The sequence below is a fragment of the Schistocerca piceifrons genome, chromosome 6 (assembly GCF_021461385.2).
Source record: "Schistocerca piceifrons isolate TAMUIC-IGC-003096 chromosome 6, iqSchPice1.1, whole genome shotgun sequence".
NCBI lineage: Eukaryota > Metazoa > Arthropoda > Insecta > Orthoptera > Acrididae > Schistocerca > Schistocerca piceifrons.
The window spans coordinates 364,855,955-364,881,297 of record NC_060143.1 but is presented as its reverse complement, the minus strand read 5'-3'; the positions used below and the strand labels follow the sequence as shown (position 1 = coordinate 364,881,297).

The 25,343-nt window shown below is 40.0% G+C and overlaps 1 protein-coding gene across 1 annotated transcript in view; it reads right to left on the bottom strand.

Moving 5' to 3' along the window:
- LOC124803326 overlaps nucleotides 1–25,343 on the bottom strand; it is a gene marked incomplete at its 5' end in the record, with an annotated part of 263,707 nt that overhangs the window by 5,563 nt on the left and 232,801 nt on the right. The window contains 3 exons of the mRNA XM_047264509.1: nucleotides 6,638–6,806; nucleotides 8,460–8,662; nucleotides 9,592–9,729. Of these exons, the coding sequence (XP_047120465.1) occupies nucleotides 6,638–6,806; nucleotides 8,460–8,662; nucleotides 9,592–9,729 (510 nt within the window). The remainder of the gene's footprint in view (nucleotides 1–6,637; nucleotides 6,807–8,459; nucleotides 8,663–9,591; nucleotides 9,730–25,343) is intronic.

Below are 25,343 nucleotides of genomic sequence, written 5' to 3'. Positions count from 1 at the left end.
AAGGAGCAATAACTGACAGAAAAAAATCCCAAGACCAATGGAGGATTGGATTCTGAGCCTTAGGATTTGTATTTTGAGACACTTACTCACTTGGCACTGAGCCACAATCTCTATATATAAAAGGCAATGTCCTGACTGACTGACTGACTCATCATTGCCCAGCCCAAATTGCTAAGGATACAAAGCTGAAACTTGGGGAAGGTGTGGAGTTTATGCTGTAGGCATAGTTTAAGAAAGGATTTTTCGAAATTCCAACCCTAAGGAGATGAAATAGGGGATGAAGGGCTTTTTGGAGAATGTCGCTATTAAGGCAATTTTGAAGCTAGATCTACAAAAATTGGTATTTGGTTTCTCAGTCAGAAATAAAGAAATATGTTTTTCAGCATTTTTTAAAATTTTACCCTATGGGGATGAAATAGTGGGTGGAAGCTTTTTTTTTGGAAACATATCATTATTAAAGAACTACTAAAGTATTTTTAAAGCAACATCAATGTTGTTGTTGTTGTGGTCTTCAGTCCTGAGACTGGTTTGATGCAGCTCTCCATGCAACTCTATCCTATGCAAGCTTCTTCATCTCCCAGTACCTACTCCAGCCTACATCCTTCTGAATCTGCTAAGGGTATTCATCTTTTGGTCTCCCTCTACGATTTTTACCCTCCACGCTGCCCTCTAATACTAAATTGGTGATCCCTTGATGCCTCAGAACACGTCCTACCAACCGACCCCTTCTTCTAGTCAAGTTGTGCCACAAACTCCTCTTCTCCCCAATCCTATTCAATACCTCCTCATTTGTTATGTGATCCACCCATCTAATCTTCAGCATTCTTCTGTAGCACCACATTTCGAAAGCTTCTATTCTCTTCTTATCCAAACTATTTATTGTCCATGTTTCACTTCCATACATGGCTACACTCCATACAAATACTTTCAGAAACGACTTCCTGACACTTAAATCTATACTCGATGTTAACAAATTTCTCTTCTTCAGAAACGCTTTTCCTTGCCATTGACAGTGTACATTTTATATCCTCTCTACTTCGACCATCATGAGTTATTTTGCTCCCCAAATAGCAAAACTCCTTTACTACTTTAAGTGTCTCATTTCCTAATCTAATTCCCTCTGCATCACCCAACTTAATTCGACTACATTCCATTATCCTCGTTTTTCTTTTGTTGATGTTCATCTTATACCCTCCTTTCAAGATACTGTTCATTTCGTTCAACTGCTCTTCCAAGTCCTTTGCTGTGTCTGACAGAATTACGATGTCATGGGTGAACCTCAAAGTTTTTATTTCTTCTCCATGGATTTTAATACTTACTCCGAATTTTTCTTTTGTTTCCTTTACTGCTTGCTCAATATACACATTGAATAACATCGGGGAGAGGCTACAACCCTGTCTCACTCCCTTCCTAATCACTGCTTCCCTTTCATGTCCCTTGACTCTTATAATTGCCATCTGGTTTCTGTACAGATTGTAAATAGCCTTTTGCTCCCTGTATTTTACCCCTGCCACCTTCAGAATTTGCAAGAGAGTATTCCAGTCAACATTGTCAAAAGCTTTCTCCAAGTCTACAAATACTAGAAACATAGGTTTGCCCTTCCTTAATCTAGCTTCTAAGATAAGTCGTAGGGTCAGTATTGCCTCACGTGTTCCCATATTTCTACGGAATCCAAACTGATCTTCCCCGAGGTCAGCTTCTACCAGTTTTTCCATTCGTCTGTAAAGAATTCGCATTAGTAATTTGCAGCCATGACTTATTAAACTGATAGTTCAGTACTTTTCACATCTGTCAATGCCTGCTTTCTTTGGGGTTGAAATTATTATATTCTTCTTGAAGTATGAGGGTATTTAATCTGTCTCATACATTTTGCTCACCAGATGGTAGAGTTTTGTCAGGACTGACTCTCCCAAGGCTGTCAGTAGTTCTAATGGAATGTTGTCTACACCCGGGGCCTTGTTTCGACTTAGGTCTTTCAGTGCTCTATCAAACTCTTCACGCAGTATCATATCTCTCATTTCATCTTCATCTACATCCTATTCCCTTTGTATAACATTGCTCTCAAGTTCATCGCCCTTGTATAGTCCCTCTACGTAATCCTTCCACCTTCCTGCTTTCCCTTCTTTGCTTAGAACTGGGCTTCCATCTGAGTTCTTGATATTCATACAAGTGGTTCTCTTTTCTCCAAAGGTCTCTTTAATTTTCCTGTAGGCAGTATCTATCTTACCCCTAGTGAGACAAGCCTCTACATCCTTACATTTGTCCTCTAGCCATGCCTGCTTAGCCATTTTGCATTCCCTGTCGATCTCATTTTTCTGATGTTTGTATTCCTTTTTGCCTGCTTCATTTACTGCATTTTTATATTTTCTCCTTTCATCAATTAAATTCAATATTTCTTCTGTCACCCAAGGATTTCTACTAGCCCTCATCTTTTTACCTACTTGTCCTCTGCTGCCTTCAGTACTTCATCCCTCAAAGCTACCCATTCTTCTTCTACTGTATTTCTTTCCCCCATTCTTGTCAATTGTTCCCTTATGCTCTCCCTGAAACTCTGTACAACCTCTGGTTTAGTCAGTTTATCCAGGTCCCATCTCCTTAAATTCCCACCTTTTTGCAGTTTCTTCAGTTTTAATCTACAATTCATAACCAATAGATTGTGGTCAGAGTCCATATCGGCCCCTGGAAATGTCTTACAATTTAGAACCTGGTTCCTGAATCTCTGTCTTACCATTATATAATCTATCTGGAACCTGTCAGTATCTCCAGGCTTCTTCCATGTACACAACCTTCTTTTATGATTCTTGAACCAAGTGTTAGCTATGATTTAGTTGTGCTCTGTGCAAAATTCTAACAGGCAGCTTCCTCTTTCATTTCTTACCCCCAATCCATATTCACCTACTATGTTTCCTTCTCTTCCTTTTCCTATTATCGAATTCCAGTCACCCATGACTATTAAATTTTCGTCTCCCTTCACTATCTGAATAATTAAATAAATATTGGTATTTGACTCCTCAGTTACATATAAAAAAGTATGTGTTTCATCGTTTCTGGAAATTGAATCCCTAAGGGGGTGAAATAAGGACTAAATTTTTTTGTGAAAATTTTTATTGTGAAAGGTTTTTAAGGTTAAATCTATGAAAATTTAAATTCGACTTCTGAATTAGAAATAAAAAAATTACATGTTTCACTGTTTTTGGAAATTCAATCCCTATGGGGGTAAAGGGGGTAGATGAAAGTTTTTATGGAAATATTTCACTGTGCAAACATTTTTGAAGCTAGTTCTATGAAAATTTGTATTTGGCTTCTCTGTTAGAAACAAAACATATCCCTTTTGGAAATTCAACCCCTAAGGGGGTGAAAATGGAGGTGATATATTTTATGACAATATTTTACTGTGAAACTATGTTTAAAGCTAAATATATGAAAATTGGTGTTTGGCTTCTCAAAGAGAAGAAAAAATACGTGTTTCATTGTTTTTGGAAATTCAACCCCTAAGGGGGGTGAAATAGGGTCGGACTGATTCACTGATTCATCATTGCCCAGCCCAAACCACTAAGGATACAAACTTGAAGTTTGGAGAGGGTGTGGATCTTATACTGTAGGAATCATTCAAGAAGGGATTGTCTGAAATTCCATTCTCAAGTGACAGAAATAAGGGATGAAAGACTTTTTGAAAGTGGGTCACTATTAAGGGAATTTTGAAGGTAGACCTATGAAAACCGGTATTTGGTTTCACATTCAGAAAATAAAAAATACATGTTTAAGCATTTTTGGAAATTTGATCACTAAGGGGGAAAATAGTGGGTGAAAAATGTTTTTTAAAATATATCATTATTAAAGAACTACTAAAGTATTTTTAAAGCTAGGTCTACGGACTTCGGTATTTGGCTTCTTGGTTACAAATAAAAGATTTGTGTTCAGTTTTCTCAAAGTTGAATCCCTAAGGGGGTGAAATATGTTATTAACAGATTTTATTATGAAAGAGTTTTTAAGACTAAATCTATGAAAACTTAAATTCAGATTCTCAGTTAGGGGGAAAAAAATGTTTCACTGTTTTTGGAAATTCAACCCCTATGGTGCTAAAAGGGGTGGATGAAAGTTTTTATGGAAGTATTTCACTGTGCAAGAGTTTTTGAAGCTAGAGCTATGAAAATTTGTATTTGGCTTCTCTGTTAGAAACAAAACATACCCATTTTGGAAATTCAAACCCTAAGGGGGTGAAATAGATGGTGAAATACTTTATGAAAATATTTTATTGCAAAAGCACGTTAAAAGGTAAATCTTTGAAAATTGGTGTTTGGTTTCTCAGTCAGGGATGAAATTTAAACCCTGTGGGAATGAAACAGGGTCAGACTCATCACCACCCCACCCTACTGCCAGGACAAAAACTTTAAGTTTGGAGAGGGCGTGGATCTTATTTTGTAGGCACTGTTTAAGAAGGGATTGTCTGAACTTCCACTCCTATGGGGATGAAATAGGGGAAGAAAGTCTTTTTGAAAGTACATTGCTATTAAGGGAATTTTGAAGCTAGAACTATGAAAACTGGTATTTAGTTTCCCAGTCAAAAAATAAAAAAATAAATATGTTTCAGCATTTTGAATTTTTGGGAATTCAACCACTAAGAAGGTAAAATAGTGGGTGAAGGTTTTTTTTAAAATAAATAATTACTAAAGAACTACCAAAGGATTTGTAAGGCTACATCAGTGACACTTGGTGTTCAACTTCACAGTTAGAAATATAAAAAAAAAAAAAAAATACTTGTTACAGTGTTTCTGTAAATTCAGCCCCTAAGGGAGTGCAATAGGGGATGAAAATTTTTAAGAAAATATTTTGTTATAATAAAAATTTTGAAGCTAAATTTATGAAAATTGCTATTTCACTTCCAAGGTCTGATTGACAAAAACTTTGGACTGCAGCTAGCAGAATCACTTTTTGGTCACAAGTACATTTGGAAAAGACAGTGCTCATTTGGCCTTAATTATCATGAAAAGCTTAGAAGATGTTGCAATATTTGAACAACATAAAAATTTGATTAAATAAAAACAAAAAAATCTCTGCAAGCCATACAGTCCATGTGAGCGAAGCAGCAAGTGCTAAGCTAGTGTTAAAATATGCTAAACATGACAACACTGGCACACACAGTAAAAAGTAATCCATTGGATGTATTGCTTAAAAAATGAAATTTTTCTCCATCTGCAATTGAACAATGAGCCATCTTTGTTATAGGCTGGGTCATTGTATCTGCTATCTGACAAGGAAGATTTTTTTGTCTTTGGCTTTGTTAGGTTTGTCTCCCATATCCAATGCTGGCATTAAGTAGTCACATTCACAACGTACAAATTAATATTCAGAAACTATGAATTAGATGATGTTTTAACCCACACATATTATAAAAATGGATGTCTGTATGTGTGTACATGCCACACATTCTCCTAAACCACTTGACTGATTTCAACTAAACTTTTTACACATATCCCTTAATGCCACATAACAATAGCTGTGGGGATAAGAGCTACCTAACTATAATAGTTCAGGAGATGTGATATCATAAACAATTAGATGTGTTAAATCTGCTGCATCATGCGTGACATTTAAATTTATTACTTCTTCCCTACTGGCTCTATTTGTAACACATTTTACTTAAAGTATCCACATATGCTGCTGAATACACCTACACAAATATATCTTTGTAATACACGCATTTCACGATATATGACATCATAAACACTGAGATGCATGAAAAAATGTCACATCATGCATGAAGTTTTAATACATTTATTGTTTACTACTATGACACTCCTGCAGTGAGTCAACTTAACGAAATGCCTGGCATCTGGAAGTGCTTTTAACAGCTTTCAACAGGAAAGCACAAATGGATGTAGGCAAAAGCAATAGCTGTCTACAGAGCTGTGAAGAGGCATTGCCACAGAGACATTTACAAAATCGTGTTGTAGATTTGTGAAGCAGCTGCATCCAGTGTACAGAAACTGTCTGGGGTCTTTCTACAACTGTTTCATACTTTCAAAAGCATTTTCATGGAAAGATGGAAATGAATTTTTGCAATATTACACTATGAACACGGTTAATTTCTTGTTTTTGTCTCTAATAGAAAATTGGCAAAATGAATACCCAGGCAATGCAAGTTTTTTCAGCTAGTAACTTAATAAGAAGCATATATTATTTTGTACCGTGACTCTTTTTTTAAAGTATAACCTGCAAATTGACTGATTAATTATACATGTCATGTGCAATAATTTCTTCAATGTGCATGGTTCTCTGTAAATTGAATTGTTATTTGCATACTGTAGTACAATTTCAGTTTGATATACTACTAAAATAATTTTTTGGTGCTTATGTTAAAATTTCTAAAGAAAGAATAAGTTGCATGTGATGATTTATGTCTTTGCTGCATGACAGTTCTAACAAAAAGACCCACTTTCCCAAAAAATTAAAAATAAATTAAAAATCAGGTCACTATGAACAATATCATTGATTACACCATATAGGCTGCATATTGTGGTCAGCATATTATAGGAAGGTCTTCTGGCTTAACACCATTTCTGTGTACTTGCTTCATCACTACTACAACTACATTGTAAATGTCTTTGTGAGTTAATAGGATATTTAGTGTCAGTACCTGTAAAACCAGCAGGTAAAGGTGATGGCAATGGTCCTGCCACAAGGCACACTCTGATTGGGAACTGTCCGTCCCTGAGCAGGTGTGAGAGCTGAGACACGATGTGCGTCTCATCCAAACCAGACACTGCATACAGCTGACCAGTTGTTGTCAATGGGATGAACACCACCTGCAGGAAACATTCAACCATGTCAAGAGTATGGGTACAAAATGACATTTATTAACTATCTGGAAAAAATATTTGCTGCAACACAAAAACATTACACATGGTTCCAGTCACAAATTGCTGAGCTTTTTTTTCTTTTTACACACAGTTTCCTCTGCCTTTATTTCAATCATTGAATAACCAAACATAGGCTAAGTTGTGTTTGATTTATAGTATTCCTTTTTTTAGGGTGGCTGTCATGGTAAATTTAAAATTTAAAAAGGAGCTTGGCTGCTGTACTTGCAACATTCTTAAAATAAGCCCCCAAAGCTAGTTTTAGTTTTCAGCAATTATTCACTAGAATGAAATCCTTATAAAAACAGAGACAAAAATGGTGGTTAGTTTGATTTTGTGATTGTAAGAATTCACTGGTAATTTTCCTCCACTGTGAAACATTTTAGATCATTGTAATGTTACACCGAGCGAGGTGGCGCAGTGGTTAGCACACTGGACTTGCATTCGGGAGGATGACGGTTCAATCCCGTCTCCGGCCATCCTGATTTAGGTTTTCCGTGATTTCCCTAAATCGCTTCTGGCAAATGCCGGGATGGTTCTTTTGAAAGGGCACGGCCGATTTCCTTCCCCATCCTTCCCTCACCCGAGCTTGCGCTCCCTCTCTAATGACCTCATTGTCGACGGGATGTTAAACACTAATATCCTCCTCCTCCATTGTAATGTTACAAATGTTAAAATTTCTTTTCCTGAAGTCATTTCATGCTTTCTGTTTTCTCGTATTTGTGTCAACGTATATTATGTTAGAATCTAAATCTATGTTAGAGAAAAACTCTTGTTTCGCTTGTTGCCTTTATAAACCTTTTGCTTTCTCTTTCTCTTTCTTTGTTCTCTTTGGCGAGTTGAAAAAGATAATTCAGTCGTACAAGAGGGAGAAATTTAAACAGAGCTAGTATAACGAAAAAGAAGACACAAACAGTGCCATGAAAAAAATAGTAATAGATTGTAAAGCAGGATGTGAAAACAAATCTAAAAAACTTTTGAAAATATAAATTTAGTGTTAAAACGTGAGAGAGGAGGTTCGCAGGGAGATGGAGGAAATAAAGATATTAAAATGAGAGTATGCAATAAACAGTAGAATTGATTTCAATTTGCACTGGGGATTGGTAGTGGATGGAGGAATCAAAATTACCCATGTGGTGACAAGCATTAGTGTCCTGCAACCAGTCCTGGAGAATGTTTCATGCATCAGGTAAGTTGCAGTTGCCTGAGGTGCTTCAGCCTGGTTGTTAGACTGTCAGTGATCATTATTATTTGTGTATTTATGACCACAATTCTGAATTAACATTAGTATATCTGAATGGGAAAATTTGTCTTTCCAGTTATCACTGACATTTCTGAAAACATTTTGGTGACATTTTTGTTTTATTTACCATAGAATATCCAGATCTATTTGTGCATCTTAGCAGGGATTTCTCTCAGAAGCACAATAACTTCAGCACTCATGAACAGCAGACTGATTTCTACAGTGAACCACAAAAACTTGAATAATAATTAATCTGTCTTTAACAGAACTGAGTTGTTTGGAAATAGTTCCAATGAAATGACACCTTTTCAATTTCCTGAAACCTGTTAATAAAGTTTTATCTAGCAATTTTAACTAACCTGGTTCTTATCATCAAGGCACTGGGCATATTTGTCTCCTTTGCTGCTGGCTCGTCCAATGAGAGGCAGTGAAAGGCGCTTATTGTTGTGCACTTGGACATTGTTTACATCTTCAAAAACAGCCAACAGTTTAATGGCGTGACCAGCTCGTACACTTGTCTTCAGATATTGCATCTTCTTGTTTACTGATTCCTGCTGGATCTCTGCAAACAATATTACAATGCATTAAGTCATTAAAAGTATTTACAGCTTATCATGCAAAGCTGCACATTTATATGTATTTAAGAATATATCAATCACAACTTGGAGACAAGATTTATGGTAAACACAATGCAAAAAAGAAAAGTTTGCAACAACATGCTAAAAAGTAGCCCAAAAATTTTATATCCACAATTTTTCTGATTACAATTTTTATATTTTGTTTCATTCAAAATGATTTTATAGAAAACTTAAAATCTGTCCTAAGAAATATGGCTCAACATTTGTGCTTATTTTATGCTTTTTTCTCAGTGTATAAATAAAATTAAACCTTCAGAACATGGCATTAATTTGCTGTAACACACCATACGTTATTTGTAAATAACAAAATGGATCAGCAGTGATTTAAATATTTCATCACCATTTGTGTATCCTGCCAAAATTGTCACTATGTAAGGTGTGAGTGCTTTGTTGGGAGAAGAGTTCTAACTCTGAACAAGTTTTGTTAACATTTGTATTGGAAGTTATTATGTGCTGTGCACTTTTTGTATTGGAACCAAATGAATCATTATTTATTATAAAAATCATATGCAGTCATAAAACTAAAGCAAACAGATTATTGGCAGTAGAAATGACTAAGTTCCAATCATATTTCGTTGAATCTTTTCCCCCCAACATAATACACAGTTTATTCTGATCTGTTAAAATTATAGAAGAAGTAAATTTGAACTAAGGGCACAAGGTAGTATATATTGTTGGAATATATGCTGTAAACCAATTGGAGGAAAGGAAGGGGGGGGAGTTAAAATTTGCATCTCCCTAACTATGGGATACAAACTAAATTTCAGAATTACTTTAAAAAATTATTGCTATGAAGAGGAATGATACTTTATTGAAGCAACCTGCATTGCCCTCCTGTATTTCCGGAACTTACCTTTTGTATCGTTGAGTCTGTACGCAGTCAGCTCAGTTCTGGTGACGAAAGTTGTGATCTGTGCAGCCACTAGCTGCTGTATGTTTGTGTAACATCGTGCAGTAGGTTGGCCTTTGGAATTTACTCTTGAGAACCAGCCTGGAATATAAATGTTTTTATTAGGTGGTGAATTATACTAAAGATGTTTTATTATTGATTTTTATTCTTACAAGCATGAAATACATATACAACAGAGCAGACATCAAAGTTAAAATTAATAAACCAGTTCTAAATGAGCTTTTTTATGCATAAAAATAGGGAATAATATTTGAAAACATTGCTTGTCTTGTGATCATGTCAGTATTAAGCCCTTCTAAATACGACCCTAGTGGCTAAACATTGTATAAATGTTTCCATACATTTGTTATTAAAAATACCTAACCCTAGCAGATTTTTTTGGTAACAAAGAAAAATCCATGTGTGTCTTATTTATTGTAGCATGGAAATTAAAATAAATGTTCAAGTAAGCCTATGCAGTCTGTAGCTATCAATGTGGTAATTTGATCATCTTTGCTTTCTCTTTCCCTTCTTTCCATTTCAACACAACATGACACTTTGGGGTGACAGCTCTCTCATAAATCTTTCTAAATTTTTGGAGAACGGCTTCCAGGCTTTTATAAGCAGACTGCCACTAATTAAAGCGCCAGCAGATGACTGCAAGTGCAAGTGCAAACACAGCCAATACAACTACAACTTTTTTTGATGAACTGCTAAGCTGAGTGGATAACCAAAACAGAGTCACTGGAACTTTTCTAGATTTATCTAAGGCCTTTGAGTCTGTGACTCATTCAGTATTTTTATTCAAACTGATGTAGGAAGAGTAACACTACATTTCTTAAGTTGCTATTTATGCGATAGAAGACAAACTATGTTATAAGAATACCTGGAAGATCCTAACAGTAAACTCAAACAATGGAAACTCCAGGATGGTAGTAACAATAATATGAAAAGGACAGTTGTTACTCGCCATATAGCAGAGATGGTGAGTTGCAGATAGGCAAAGCAGAAAGACTGCCAGAAAGTGAGCTTTCAGCCAACAAGATCTTTGTCAAAAATAGACAAAACACACACACACACACGTGTGTGTGTGTGTATATATATATATATATATATATATATATATATATATATATATATATATATATAAAAACAAAGATGATGTGACTTACCAAATGAAAGTGCTGGCAGGTCGACAGACACACAAACAAACACAAACATACACACAAAATTCAAGCTTTCGCAACAAACTGTTGCCTCATCAGGAAAGAGGGAAGGAGAGGGAAAGATGAAAGGATGTGGGTTTTAAGGGAGAGGGTAAGGAGTCATTCCAATCCCGGGAGCGGAAAGACTTACCTTAGGGGGGAAAAAAGGAAAAAAGGACGGGTATACACTCGCACACACACACATATCCATCCACACATATACAGACACAAGCAGACGTATTTAAAGACAAAGAATTTGAGCAGAGATGTCAGTCGAGGCAGAAGTGCAGAGGCAAAGATGTTGTTGAATGACAGGTGAGGTACGAGTGGCGGCAACTTGAAATTAGCGGAGATTGAGGCCTGGTGGATAACGGGAAGAGAGGATATATTGAAGAGCAAGTTCCCATCTCCGGAGTTCGGATAGGTTGGTGTTAGTGGGAAGTATCCAGATAACCCGGACGGTGTAACACTGTGCCAAGATGTGCTGGCCGTGCACCAAGGCATGTTTAGCCACAGGGTGATCCTCATTACCAACAAACACTGTCTGCCTGTGTCCATTCATGCGAATGGACAGTTTGTTGCTGGTCATTCCCACATAGAATGCGTCACAGTGTAGGCAGGTCAGTTGGTAGATCACGTGGGTGCTTTCACACGTGGCTCTGCCTTTGATCGTGTACACCTTCCGGGTTACAGGACTGGAGTAGGTGGTGGTGGGAGGGTGCATGGGACAGGTTTTACACCGGGGGCGGTTACAAGGGTAGGAGCCAGAGGGTAGGGAAGGTGGTTTGGGGATTTCATAGGGATGAACTAAGAGGTTACGAAGGTTCGGTGGATGGCGGAAAGACACTCTTGGTGGAGTGGGGAGGATTTCATGAAGGATGGATCTCATTTCAGGGCAGGATTTGAGGAAGTCGTATCCCTGCTGGAGAGCCACATTCAGAATCTGATCCAGTCCCGGAAAGTATCCTGTCACAAGTGGGGCACTTTTGTGGTTCTTCTGTGGGAGGTTCTGGGTTTGAGAGGATGAGGAAGTGGCTCTGGTTATTTGCTTCTGTACCAGGTTGGGAGGGTAGTTGCGGGATGTGAAAGCTGTTGTCAGGTTGTTGGTGTAATGCTTCAGGGATTCCGGACTGGAGCAGATTCGTTTGCCACGAAGACCTAGGCTGTAGGGAAGGGACCGTTTGATGTGGAATGGGTGGCAGCTGTCGTAATGGAGGTACTGTTGCTTGTTAGTGGGTTTGATGTGGACGGACGTGTGAAGTTGGCCATTGGACAGGTGGAGGTCAACATCAAGGAAAGTGGCATGGGATATATATATATATATATATATATATATATATATATATATATATATATATATGAGACCACAGCCTCTGGCACCTGAAGCCAGAGTCTAGTTTCCCCTGCCAGAGAATGTGGTCATGTGTGTGTGTGTGTGTGTGTGTGTGTGTGTTTTGTCTATTTTCAACAAAGGCCTTGTTGGCCAACAGGTCACTTTCTGACAGTCTTTTTGTTGAGCCTATCTGCAACTCAGCATCTCCGCTATATGGTGAGTAGCAACAACAGATTGCTGCCCATCCTGTCTGCCAAATCATTTATGTATAAAGAGAACAATAGTGGCCCTATCAAACTTCCCTGGGGCACTCCGATGATACCCTTGTCTCTGAGGAACATTCGTTGACAAGGACAGTGTATTGGGTTCTATTACTTAAGAAGTCTTTGAGCCACTCACATAACTGTGAACTTGTTCCATATGCTCATACCTTCATTAACAGCCTGCAGTGGCGTACCATGTCAAATGCTTTCTGGAAATCTGGAACTATGGAATCTATTTGTTGCCCTTCATCCATAGTTCACAGAGTATCATGTGAGAAAATGCCAAATAGAGTTTTGCACAAGCAATGCTTTTTAAAACCATGCTGATTCATGGACATAAGCTTCTCAGTCTCAAGAAAGTTTATTGTATTTGAACTGAGAATATGTTCAAGGATTCTGCAACAGACTGAAGTTACGGATATTGGTCTGTAATTATGTGGGTCTGTTCTTTTACCCTTCTTATATGCTGGAGTCAGCTGCACTTTTTTCCAGTTGCTTGGGACTTTTAGCTGGATGAGAAATTCACAATAAATGCAAGTTAGATAAGGGGCCAGTAACATAGAGTGCTCTCTGCAAAAACGAATTGGGATCCCATCTGGATCTGGTGATTTATTTTCGTTGAAATCTTTCATCTGTTTTTCTGGATGCTTATTACCACGTTGTCCATACGGGAGTCTGTCTGATGGTCAAATGGTGGTATGTGTGTATGATTCTCATTTTTGAATGATTTCTTGAAAGTGAAATTCAAAACTTCGGCTTTTGTTTTGCTATCTTCAACTGTCACACCAGACTTGTCAACAAGGGACTGAATGGAAGCATTATATACACTTAGTGATTTTACATAGGACCAGAATTTTCTTGGGTTCTCTGCCAGATCTTTTGCTATGGTGTGATGGTGGTAGTTGTACACTTCGTGCATCAATCTTTTAATAGACACACGAATCTCTACTAACCTTTGCTTGTCATCATTTGTGAATTCCCTTTTGAACTGAGAATGTGACAGCCTCTGCTTCCTCAGCATTTTCCATATTTTGTTAGCAAACCACGGTGGATCTTTTGATCCTTTATCCACTTACTAGGCACATAACTCTCCAGACTATGATTTACAGTCTGCTTAAACTTGGGAGCAGCACCAACCACATGTGATATGAGTATTTCAAGATGTATTAGAAGATATTTAATATGAGAATATCCATTCGTTTCCATAATTATAAAAACACATAAAACATCAATAACTAGGGAAGACATAAAATAAGTGACACAGAAGCTGAGTATGTCATTACTACATAAATACTGCACAAAATGAGAACCTGCAGACTGGTGAAGTGGGTCACTTATATTGAAATACCAGAAATATCCTTGAACAGCCTCCAAAATTTTATGAGTGGTGTTTGTGTTCCCCCTGTATAGATGCAGTACAAGTTTGCTTTAGATGGTAGTCAGTTGGTTGTTATGTTGTGATGTGACAACCACTTGTGTTTGATGTCAGCATGCAATTACAACTCACACTTGACAGGCGACAGCACTAACAGTGGAAGGTATATAAAGCCTGTTGGTGCACTTGTTGTCCTAATGTGGAAATGGAGCAATTTATATGATGTCCTAAAGGACATGACCATTGGCACTTGGGTCAAGGGTGGAAGCATTTCAGAAATGGCTAAGTTTATAAACTGTTCACAGGTTGCTGTGGTTAGAGCATGGCAAAATGGCACTATCCAAAACCGGTCCCAAGGCAACTGTGGTGCACCAAGGGCCATAGATGACAGGGGCAAACAATGACTGAGAACATGTGTATGCACGAATTCACATGCAACCGATGAGCAACTGACAGCCTCGATGAACAAAGGGGCTACTAACAGTGCCTCCTCAACAGCACCTCAGAGAATGTTTCTGCGTATGGGCCATAGCAGCAGGTGCCGGGTTCATGCATCCATGCCGATCATCAATAATCAGTGACAAAGGCTGGAATTTGTGCACCAATTTTGCAACTGGACATCTACTGAGTGGTGACTGGTGACCTTTTCAAATCAATCACATTTAATTGGACAGATGACCATTGGCTTGTATGGTGTGAAACAAATGAAAGCAAACATGCTGCAACTACTGTTGGAAGGGTCTACAATGGAGGTCATTTCCTGGGTGATTTCATTATTCTGGAAGTCCCAGTGGATCAACACAAACATGCATCTAAATTGGGGACCATGTCAACCCTTACATGCTGTTTGTGTTTCCTTGGCATCATGACATCTACCAGCAGAACAATTCAATGTGTCACACAGCTAGTAGTGTACATGCATGGTTTAAAGAGCACCAGAATGGCCTCTAAACTCCCCAGATTTAAACCCAATCAAGAATCTGTGGGACCAGCTTGATCAGGCTGTTCGCACTGTGGATCCTCAGCTGAGAAAGACAGTGCAGCTGCCCATGGTAGTCTAATCAGCATGGCTCAAAATCCCTGTCAGTACTTTCCAAAACCTCGCTGACACTCTTCCTGCATGTCTCACAGTGATCTATGTTGTGAAAGGTGGTTATTCAGGCTTTTGACTGGTGGTCACATTATGTGACTGGACAGTGCATAGATAATCATTAGTACAGTGCACTTTAAGCAGGTAACAAAGTTGAAGGTGTTTCCCTTTAAATTAAACCAAAGGTAAATACAAAAATGCAGGTGTTTGTTATTTGTTTAATACAGCAGAGAATTGTACACACCCCATCTTTGGCTAAGTTTCACACATTATCGTTGTTCTTAAGAGTTATCTTTATACAGGGTTATTACAAATGATTGAAGCGATTTCACAGCTCTACAATAACTTTATTATTTGAGATATTTTCACAATGCTTTGCACACACATACAAAAACTCAAAAAGTTTTTTTAGGCATTCACAAATGTTCGATATGTGCCCCTTTAGTGATTCGGCAGACATCAAGCCGATAATCAAGTTCCTCCCACACTCGGCGCAGCATGTCCCCATCAATGAGTTCGAAAGCATCGTTAATGCGAGCTCGCAGTTCTGGCACGTTTCTTGGTAGAGGAGGTTTAAACACTGAATCTTTCACATAACCCCACAGAAAGAAATCGCATGGGGTTAAGTCGGGATAGTGTGGAGGCCATGACATGAATTGCTGATCATGATCTCCACCACGACCGATCCATCGGTTTTCCAATCTCCTGTTTAAGAAATGCCAAACATCATGATGGAAGTGCAGTGGAGCACCATCCTGTTGAAAGATGAAGTCGGCGCTGTCGGTCTCCAGTTGTGGCATGAGCCAATTTTCCAGCATGTCCAGATACACGTGTCCTGTAACGTTTTTTTCGCAGAAGAAAAAGGGGCCGTAAACTTTAAACCGTGAGATTGCACAAAACATGTTAACTTTTGGTGAATTGCGAATTTGCTGCATGAGTGCGTGAGGATTCTCTACTGCCCAGATTCGCACGTTGTGTCTGTTCTCTTCACCATTAAGAAAAAATGTTGCTTCATCACTGAAAACAAGTTTCGCACTGAACGCATCCTCTTCCATGAGCTGTTGCAACCGTGCCGAAAATTCAAAGCGTGTGACTTTGTCATCGGGTGTCAGGGCTTGTAGCAATTGTAAACGGTAAGGCTTCTGCTTTAGCTTTTTCCGTAAGATTTTCCAAACCGTCAGCTGTAGTACATTTAGCTCCCTGCTTGCTTTATTCGTCGACTTCCGCGGGCTACGCATGAAACTTGCCCATACACGTTCAACCGTTTCTTCGCTCACTGCAGGCCGACCCGTTGATTTCCCCTTACAGAGGCATCCAGAAGCTTTAAACTGCGCATACCATCGCCGAATGGAGTTAGCAGCTGGTGGATCTTTGTTGAACTCCGTCCTGAAGTGTCGTTGCACTGTTATGACTGACTGATGTGAGTGCATTTCAAGCACGACATACGCTTTCTCGGCTCCTGTCGCCATTTTGTCTCACTGCGCTCTCGAGCGCTCTGGCGGCAGAAACCTGAAGTGCGGCTTCAGCCGAACAAAACTTTATGAGTTTTTCTACGTATCTGTAGTGTGTCGTGACCATATGTCAATGAATGGAGCTACAGTGAATTTATGAAATCGCTTCAATCATTTGTAATAGCCCTGTATTTACAGTATTTTCTTGATTGATGGAAGCCAGCATATAATGGTCGAATGTTCATTTCATCTGGTTTTTGAGCAAGGCAGAAGCACAATAACGATACACATACGTTTTCAATAATACGATTGATGGACAAAATATCAGTCATGCCATTAAAAGATCACACTGGCTGTTTAGGAGCACAGCAGATAGTGTAGAAGAGGTACCAGATGGTCAACGGACTCTCCATTACTGATATTAGTCACAGCAGTGAAGTGATGTGTACGTGCCAATTGGTTGCGTGAAATCAGTGCAGAAATGTGGGTCAGGGACAATATGTGACACTATAGCAGAAAGAAAATATTGTGTTTGGATGTACCTGTGAACACACCGTGACTGAAGTTACTTGATTTATTTATGTATCAAGGTGACTGTCCAATGTGTCTACAAGGACGGTGTACCACTTGCAGTCACATAACATGGCATAAGACCAGAGATCACAAGAGGTTCCTAACCAACAGAAATTGTCTGGCAATTTCGAACCTAACTGGAATTATTGCTGGCAGTAAATGCAGATGCCTCTCAGCCAGTTTCTGAGCAAAGATTATGAAAGAACCTATATGTAACTGACATTTTGTAGGTGAGTACCTCGCAGAAGGCTATTACTGACAATGGCCACAAAGCTGTGATTATTCGAGCAGCGAAACAACACAGTAACTAGCTAATTAGAGACATGCATTATAGTCCCACGAATCATAGTTTTGCCTCTTCTCAAATGATGCAAGGCATCTAGTGTACCGACAGCCAAATGAAAAGTTTAACCTGTAGTTAGGGGGGTGTTGTTTAGGCTGGAGGTTGTTCTTTGTTGTTTCAGTTACGTTTTTGTACAAAGACTTCGGAGTATTTCGAACTGTGATCATGAACTAAGACATTTATTTCAACATTTTTGGTGATCAAGTGCAGCCCTTTCGCCAACATCTTCACGATGAGCGTACTGTGGACAATTCTGTCGTCCTGGAGGACAACAGCTGTATCCACAGGGACACGCATAAATACAGATGCTAGTCAAGCGTGCTGGTTGTGCTGTTGTATTTGACAAAAACAGAACCTTTGCTATGTCTTCAATAAAAATATTGTGAGTGTCAGTCATGTTCAGAGCAGTGTTTTCTGTAGTTGTGAGTACATTATGTCGGAGCTAAGTAAATTTGGATGCAGGCAAATTGTTGGTGCTCGTATTGTCTGTGCTTCGATAACCGAGGGAACCAAACTGTTTTGAAAAGCACTGCATCAAAAATTTATGCTATATACAGGAAATTGGAGAAACACCATCAGCTAAGTCAAAACATGGGCAGAAGTTTGTGTTGAGCAATTGTTGCAGACGTTCACTGACCAGGGGTGTGACAAAAAATAAGAGCATAACAGCTGCAAAAGTCACTGCAATCTGACCATTACATTCGTGAACTCTGTGAATACCAAAACAACATGAAGGGAGCTTCTGTAAGCAGGCAGTTGCAGGCTTTCTGGAATTCCAAAACCATTCATTACTGATGCAAATGACTATAACAGGAAAACTTGATACCGAAGCCATAAAACCTGGATTTGGAGCAATGAAAGAAAGTAATTTTGTCAGATGAGTCTTGCTTCACCCTGTGTCCAACCTCTGTGTGAAATTTCTGTCCCAAGAGCGAAACAGGGCAGGGATTTGGTGATGATTTAGGCAGGCATATCGTGCCCCCATCGTCACCCTCAGAGGTCGCACTAGAGCCAAGGATTATGTGACCGTTTCCGCTGATCAGATCCATCCCATGCTACAATGTAGGTTCCCCAGTGGCGATGCTGTGTTCCAAGATGACAGGGCCCTGTTCACACAAACTGCATCGCCTAGGACTGCTTTTGTGAGCACGTGGACGGATTGTCGCATCTGTCGTGGCCGTCAAAGTCAGGAGACCTCAATATTATTGAGCCTTTGTGGACTGCTTTGGAGAGCAGTGTGCGTCGCCGCTTATCCACATGCAACGCCGTCACACGAACTTGCCTCTATTTTGCAAGAAGAATGGTATAAGATTCTCTTGCAAACTATACGGGACCTGTATTTATCCAATCTTAGACGATTGGAAGCAGTTTTAAATGCCAACCGGGTTTCGTAAATCGCATTAGACGTGGTAAAGTGTTGTCTTTTTGGTGTTTCCATATTTTTATCTGCTTCCTGTACATTTCTGGTCGATAGAAAAACAAGGCAGTCTATCACACCTCGGAAGGTCCGCTACAGCATCCGATCTTAATCCCACTGATAATATGTAGGATTATTTAGGACAGTGAGTACAACGTAGCACTCAATATCTTCGCAGTTTGGTTGCTATGTGCGACCTACAATAAGTAGCTTCACCTGGATATGGCACAAAGTGTGGACTGTCCCTCGACGAAATGAGGCCGTTACCAAGGCGGGGGGCGATGTTAAAGGACAGTGGGTGGTGTCTTGTGGGGGTGGTTAACTTTTTTGTGCGGTGTGCTTACTGTACGAAGTACAGCTCCAGTTGCGCAGCAGGACTTACTGACTCGAGGAAACATGCCTGCGATGGTAATGCTTCAACATTAGCTTTCAGTATACTTAATAAAACCATATCCAAGCGAACGTCGAAATTCAGACTGAAGTTATGGGAGTAGATTACAGTGCGACGGGCTGTGTATACTAGGGGTATCAAATAGCGCGGATTGTTTGCGTTCGGTTTGGAAGCGGAGTTCCCGACTGCCCGGTGGAACAGGCAACAACAGATGTGCGCTGGCTGGCCGTCGGGCCATTATGCAAATGGGGGGGCCGAGTCACGTGTGCGCCTTGTCCTTGACTTGACGGGATCCCCGCCCACGCGCCGTGTGTACACACGTGCGCCATATGGCGGCCGGGACACTGGAATCACCAGGGCATCCACTACTGCCACTCCCATTTTCCGAAAGAGCTGCGACCAGTCGTTATTTCCGGAACTCACAAACGGAATCTTTCTCAGTAGCCACTACTTTGTACAGCCATTTAGTGACATCGTTCTTCATGCTTATTCCAAACTATCTGTACACATACATAACACTACATCCGCAGACGACGCAGTCGTGTACTTGGAAGTCACGACATTAGAAAATTGTTGTGAAATGTAGGGGATGGCTCTGAGCACTATGGGACTCAACATCTTAGGTCATAAGTACCCTAGAACTTAGAACTACTTAAACCTAACCAACCTAAGGACATCACACACACCCATGCCCGAGGCAGGATTCGAACCTGCGACCGTAGCAGTTCCGCGGTTCCGGACTGCAGCGCCAGAACCGCACGGCTACCGCGGCCGGCGAAATTTAGGGGAACTTGTAGATGATGCGTTCCTTGCAAAGACTCAGTCTAAAAAGTTCGAGACTGGGTTAACCCTTTGAGCCGCAGTGGTGTCTGCCTAAAACCAAAATTTTATTACTTATTTTTTGAAGCACCAGTGCCTTTCGCTTGAAACCACTGATGTTATTGCAAGACAGAAATTCCAAGCGGTACTCTGAAGTACTTCTACGAAAGCAGTGCAATGCAGCAGTCGCTTACAGCGTCAAAGCAACAGTCTGTGCGGAGAGTGTGCTACGTACTTCCAGGAATTTGTGTCTGCAAATTTTTTTCACGTACTTTACTTAACGTGTGGTTTTTGCAGAGTGATCAGATTGAGGAGATTATTGAAGTGAAAGTAAGTACAGGGTGATTATAATTAAAGTTAAACTTTAAAATCGCCGTAGAAATAACACCACTGGTCAGAATGAAGTCAAATTGCAACGGAATATTATTGGAGAAGGGAACAGAAGAAAAATAAATAGTTACAAAAAGTAACAATCATAATTTAATAGTGGTCGACTACAAATGGCAAATGAACCATACAACAATGCCTAAGGTATACATTTGACGTTAAACAAACTGTACTGCTCAGTATGCATAGGTGTACAGGCGTGATACTGTAAGCCCACCCATCACGGCAAGGTCATATCACATCGGATGGCAAAAATCGATTTTTAATTGACCTGAGGCCAAAAACCGCATAAAAAGTATCAATCAAAATCAAATCGTATTATTAATTTCCGTGTGACTGGCGCAAAACATGTTCAGTATGATGTCCACCGTTTCCTGCAACAAGTTGAAATCGAGAAACAGCATGTTCCACAACTGATCGAAGTGTTTCCGGGGTCACGATCAGAATGTGTTGCGCAATGCATGCATTAAATGCAGCTAAGTTTGAGGTCGGAACACTAAATACAACATCTTTTAGATAGCCCCAAAGCCGGAAGTCACGCGGATTAAGATCCGGTGATCGGGACGGACAGGCTGTAGGGAAATGGCGGCTGATAATTCTAGCATTTCCCAAATGGCGCTTCAGCAGCTGCTTCACTGGATTTGCAATGTGCGGAGGTGCGCCATCTTGCATAAAAATGATCCCATTCACACATCCACGCTGTTGGAGAGCTGGAATGACGTAGTTGCGCAAAGACACTCATAGCGCTTACCAGTGATGGTACGGGTAACAGGACCGGAAGCACCTGTCTCTTCGAAAGACTATGGCCCTATGATAAATGATGCCGTAAACCCGCATCACACAGTGCCCTTTTCAGGGAGAAGTGGTACTGGTTGATTTGCGTGTGGATTTTCCGTTGCCCATATTCGACAGTTCTGTGTATTGACATCTACTGTCAGATGGAAGTGGGCTTCGTCTGTTGACAAAATCTTCCACTGCCAATCATTGTCCACTTCCATGCGAGCAAGAAATTCTAAAGCATAGGACTCTCCTGCTGGCAGGTCAACAGGAAGCAACTCGTGCACATGGGTAATTTTGAATGGACAGCAATGAAGGATGTTTCGTAGGATTTTACGCACCGTGCTCACGGGTATGTCCAATGTTCGGGCAATTCTCCGTGCACTACACGTTTGCACACCATCACTCGTCTCCTATTGCATAGCTGTGGCCACTGCTTCCACTGACGTGAATCAATTCGTTCGTCCCTCTACCGAGTTGCACACACACAAAAAAAGTCTTTTCGATTTTCCGAAAAAAATGTCCAAATGTGTGTGAAATCTTATGGGACTTAACTGCTAAGGTCATCAGTCCCTAGGCTTACACACTACTTAACCTAAATTATTCTAAGGACAAACACACACACCCATGCCCCGAGGGAGGAGTCGAACCTCCGCCGGGACCAGCCGCACAGTCCATGACTGCAGTGCCGTAGACCGCTCGGCTCATCCCGCGCGGCTCGAATTTCCGAACCATTTTCTCCAGACCCACTGCAGTCATCGGACCAACACCTTTTTTCAAACCCTTCAGTGTTCGGAACTTCTGCAGAGCGACGTGTGCACAGTCAACATTCTTCTAATACAGCTTTACAAGCAGAACGCGATCCTGCATTGAGACAGTCATGGCGAACGTCGCAGACGCGAAAGGAGTGTACCCGGCTTGTTTATACTAACTTCAATGGGTCTTGCGCATGACAGGGGTTTTCATTTACGTATTCTGACACACAGAGCGCCATCTATTGATCAATTTTCACACTATTTTTTTCTTCCGCTGTACGTTTTCCCCTTTCTCCGATAATATTCCGTTGCAATTTGACGTCCTTCTGACCAGTGGTGTTATTTCCACAGCGTTTTGGAAGTTTAATTATAATCTCCCTGTATATCTAAAGTTACCGTAAAGTACATTTGAGCTTGTACTACAGCTCTTACGAGTGTTTCAACAGGGAACCACTGGGGCTGTATGAGCTTTTATAATTAATTTTATGATTGGAAGTTATTAAATTTCAGGCCCGTTTATTGCTTGCTATTTAGGACTATAATTTGTTTTAGGGATAATGAGTTCATGGAAGTTTCGAGGCGTCACCCATGATCTAAAAGTCCGTCTTTTAGAAGAAGAAATTCCGGGTGATGTGATGTGAGGCAGAAAGTGACCCTGAGGATGCTTCTGTGGATGTTCTCCATCAGGAGAGTACTACGGAGCAACAGCTCCTTTCCCAGGTCCTGAACTACTCGTTAAAAATACAGTTCATGACGATTTTGATGACGATCGTGAAGATGAGCTTGTCGCGGTGTACTCACAAGTAAGATGGTTTACATCGTACAAGTTAGCAGCTGTGCGTGACTTCTCTGAAGAGGTCGGACCAAATGTTGATGTAAGCTGTGGAACTCCCGTGGAAATGTTTCCGAACTTGTTTTCACAGGACATGATGGATCACTTGTTTATTTTTTGAAAATTTCTCGTTGTCGCTGCTTAGGATGACAAAGGTTAATTTCGCTAAAAATTTTCAAAATATTTTTTCTTTCATAAAAAATAAAGAAAAATCGAGATGGTGGTTTTAATGCTTCAGATGCTCCACGTAGTATCCTCCCTCCCCCGACCCCCTCCCCCCCCCCCCAAAATTGAGAAGAACGCACAGAACTTGCGCACAACAATGTGAAGCTGCCACAAAAGTTGTTCTTTGTGATGTTGTTCAACTTATGCGTCACACTGACTAGAATGTAGGTTATGCCGTCAGAGCGTTGATCTTTCATGTGAATTTCTGCACTCCCTCGTTTACTAGTAGGTTCGTATTGCTAACACAGAGTCTCGCAATTCGTGGCGAGCGTCCACGTGTCGGTTCCCCCCCCCCCCCCCCCCCCCCCCCTTGCACAGACTTTTCTCTTTTCTCAAAACATTCTACTGATTATTTTGAACACCTAATTTAGACATGTTTCTCCATTGCGACTCGAGGTACAACATCGCTGACACATTACGGCCGCACGTCCTCTACTTAACACTGTCCGGTCACAACTGACTGTGAAACACATCTGTTATTAACAGTTCTAAGTTCAAACAGCCATCGTAGGTACTGCTCTGACGTCGTTTATACGTCAGGAATAAAATCAGTCTCGGGAACGTTTTAGACGGACGGTATAGAACTGATCCTGAAATAAAGGTAATGTTATGAACCGACATAGATAGAAATGTGCGATATCGTTTGGTTACAGCATCTGCCACCAGTCACAGGAAAGTGATAAGTCGAGTACCTGGGGCTATTTATCCAGAACAATTAAGGCTGAAGTGTTCTCGTAAATCCAGCTCAAGAGGTGTCTGATATCAAGTTGATATTTATGGAAAACTTCTTCATCTTCATCTATATCCATACTCTGCAAACCACTGTCAAGTGAATGGCAGGATTTGTTCGTATTCGCCATGTTGTTGACATAGAGCTTCACTGAGCACACTCCTCTAGCAGGAAACTTGAGGAGATGCACGCAGCCACCGGTTAAGAAGTAATATGGGTATTGAGAATGACTAAGTGTGGAACCCGATTTATGCAATATACGAGTAAACCGCCGATTTCCTAAAGAATCGAATTCCCGTCTATAAAACAGCTTTGAACGTCTGATTACTTTACAAACAAGTTAATGTGTTAAACATTTGAAGTAAAGCATGTAAAACTTTCAAAGTGCGAAAGGGTTCAGTATATGTTTGAAATTATTATTTTTTTTTTTTTTTTTTTTATTGTCGTCAGTCTGCTGACTGGTTTGATGCGGCCCGCCACGAATTCCTTTCCTGTGCTAACCTCTTCATCTCAGAGTAGCACTTGCAACCTACGTCCTTAATTATTCGCTTGACGTATTCCAATATCTGTCTTCCTCTACAGTTTTTGCCCTCTATAGCTCCCTCTAGTACCATGGAAGTCATTCCCTCATGTGTTAGCAAATGTCCTATCATCCTGTCCCTTCTCCTTATCAGTGTTTTCCACATATTCCTTTCCTCTCAGATTCTGCGTAGAACCTCCTCATTCCTTACCTTGTCACTCCACCTAATTTTCAACATTCGCCTATAGCACCACATCTCAAATGCTTCGATTCTCTTCTGTTCCGGTTTCCCCACAGTCCATGTTGTGAGCCGCCAAATGCTCTAATTATCAGACACTGAGTGAGTAACTTGCACTCCGTTTTAAGCAGAAGCTAGTTTTCCACGCCGCTCAATCTTTACAACGCCATATCTCCTGAACTACGTGTCGTACAATAATATAATTTTGCAGATACGTTCAGTGGTGTATGAGGATACTGTCTGACAAATGTGTTACGAATATACTTAATAGTAAAGAAGAAATATATTAAAACATCACACCTGATGCTGAAGGTATACTGCATGAACAGCGAACATGTAATAAGCGATAAACTTTTCCCTTTCAACATTTTGTTGAGAATATATCAGCGAGAAAAAGTTTCGTAAAGGTTTGAAATCATGTGCAAAGTCTTTTGAAAGTCAGTAAGTGCTCTCATCAAATACTGGATGAGTGTGGTATGGGTATTTGGGGCCAGTAAGTTACACTGACTCGAGATACGTACAGAGTTTCTAAGTATAAAACTTGTCTTATTGAGTTAAACGTTTGTCGTAAGATTATATCTCTTAAAGAGCAGATTATGACAGCATTTTAAATTTAAAATTCTGTCAGTAATTATATGGAATATTGAAAATCTTTTTTTTTTTTTTTGCCCTTGGAAGCTATTAGGTAGGCACTCTGCAATTAGGCCCGTGTGTCATGCACAATGACTGTTGAGTGTGTACTGTCCCCAGTGAAATATTACAAATAGCTTGGAAATGACAGTGAAAGAAAGAAAATCATTTTAATATTAGATTATACGTGAACACTAACTGCTCAGGCCAGATACAATTTTCTCTAATGCGTATTATTATTATCTAAAATTCTGTGAATCATTTTCGAGTGCAGAGAATAAAAAGATGCACTCGAAACAAGAATGGACCAATCATTTGTCTTATTTTAGCCGTTATCACTTCTTCTCTTGTCTTCTTTGCGA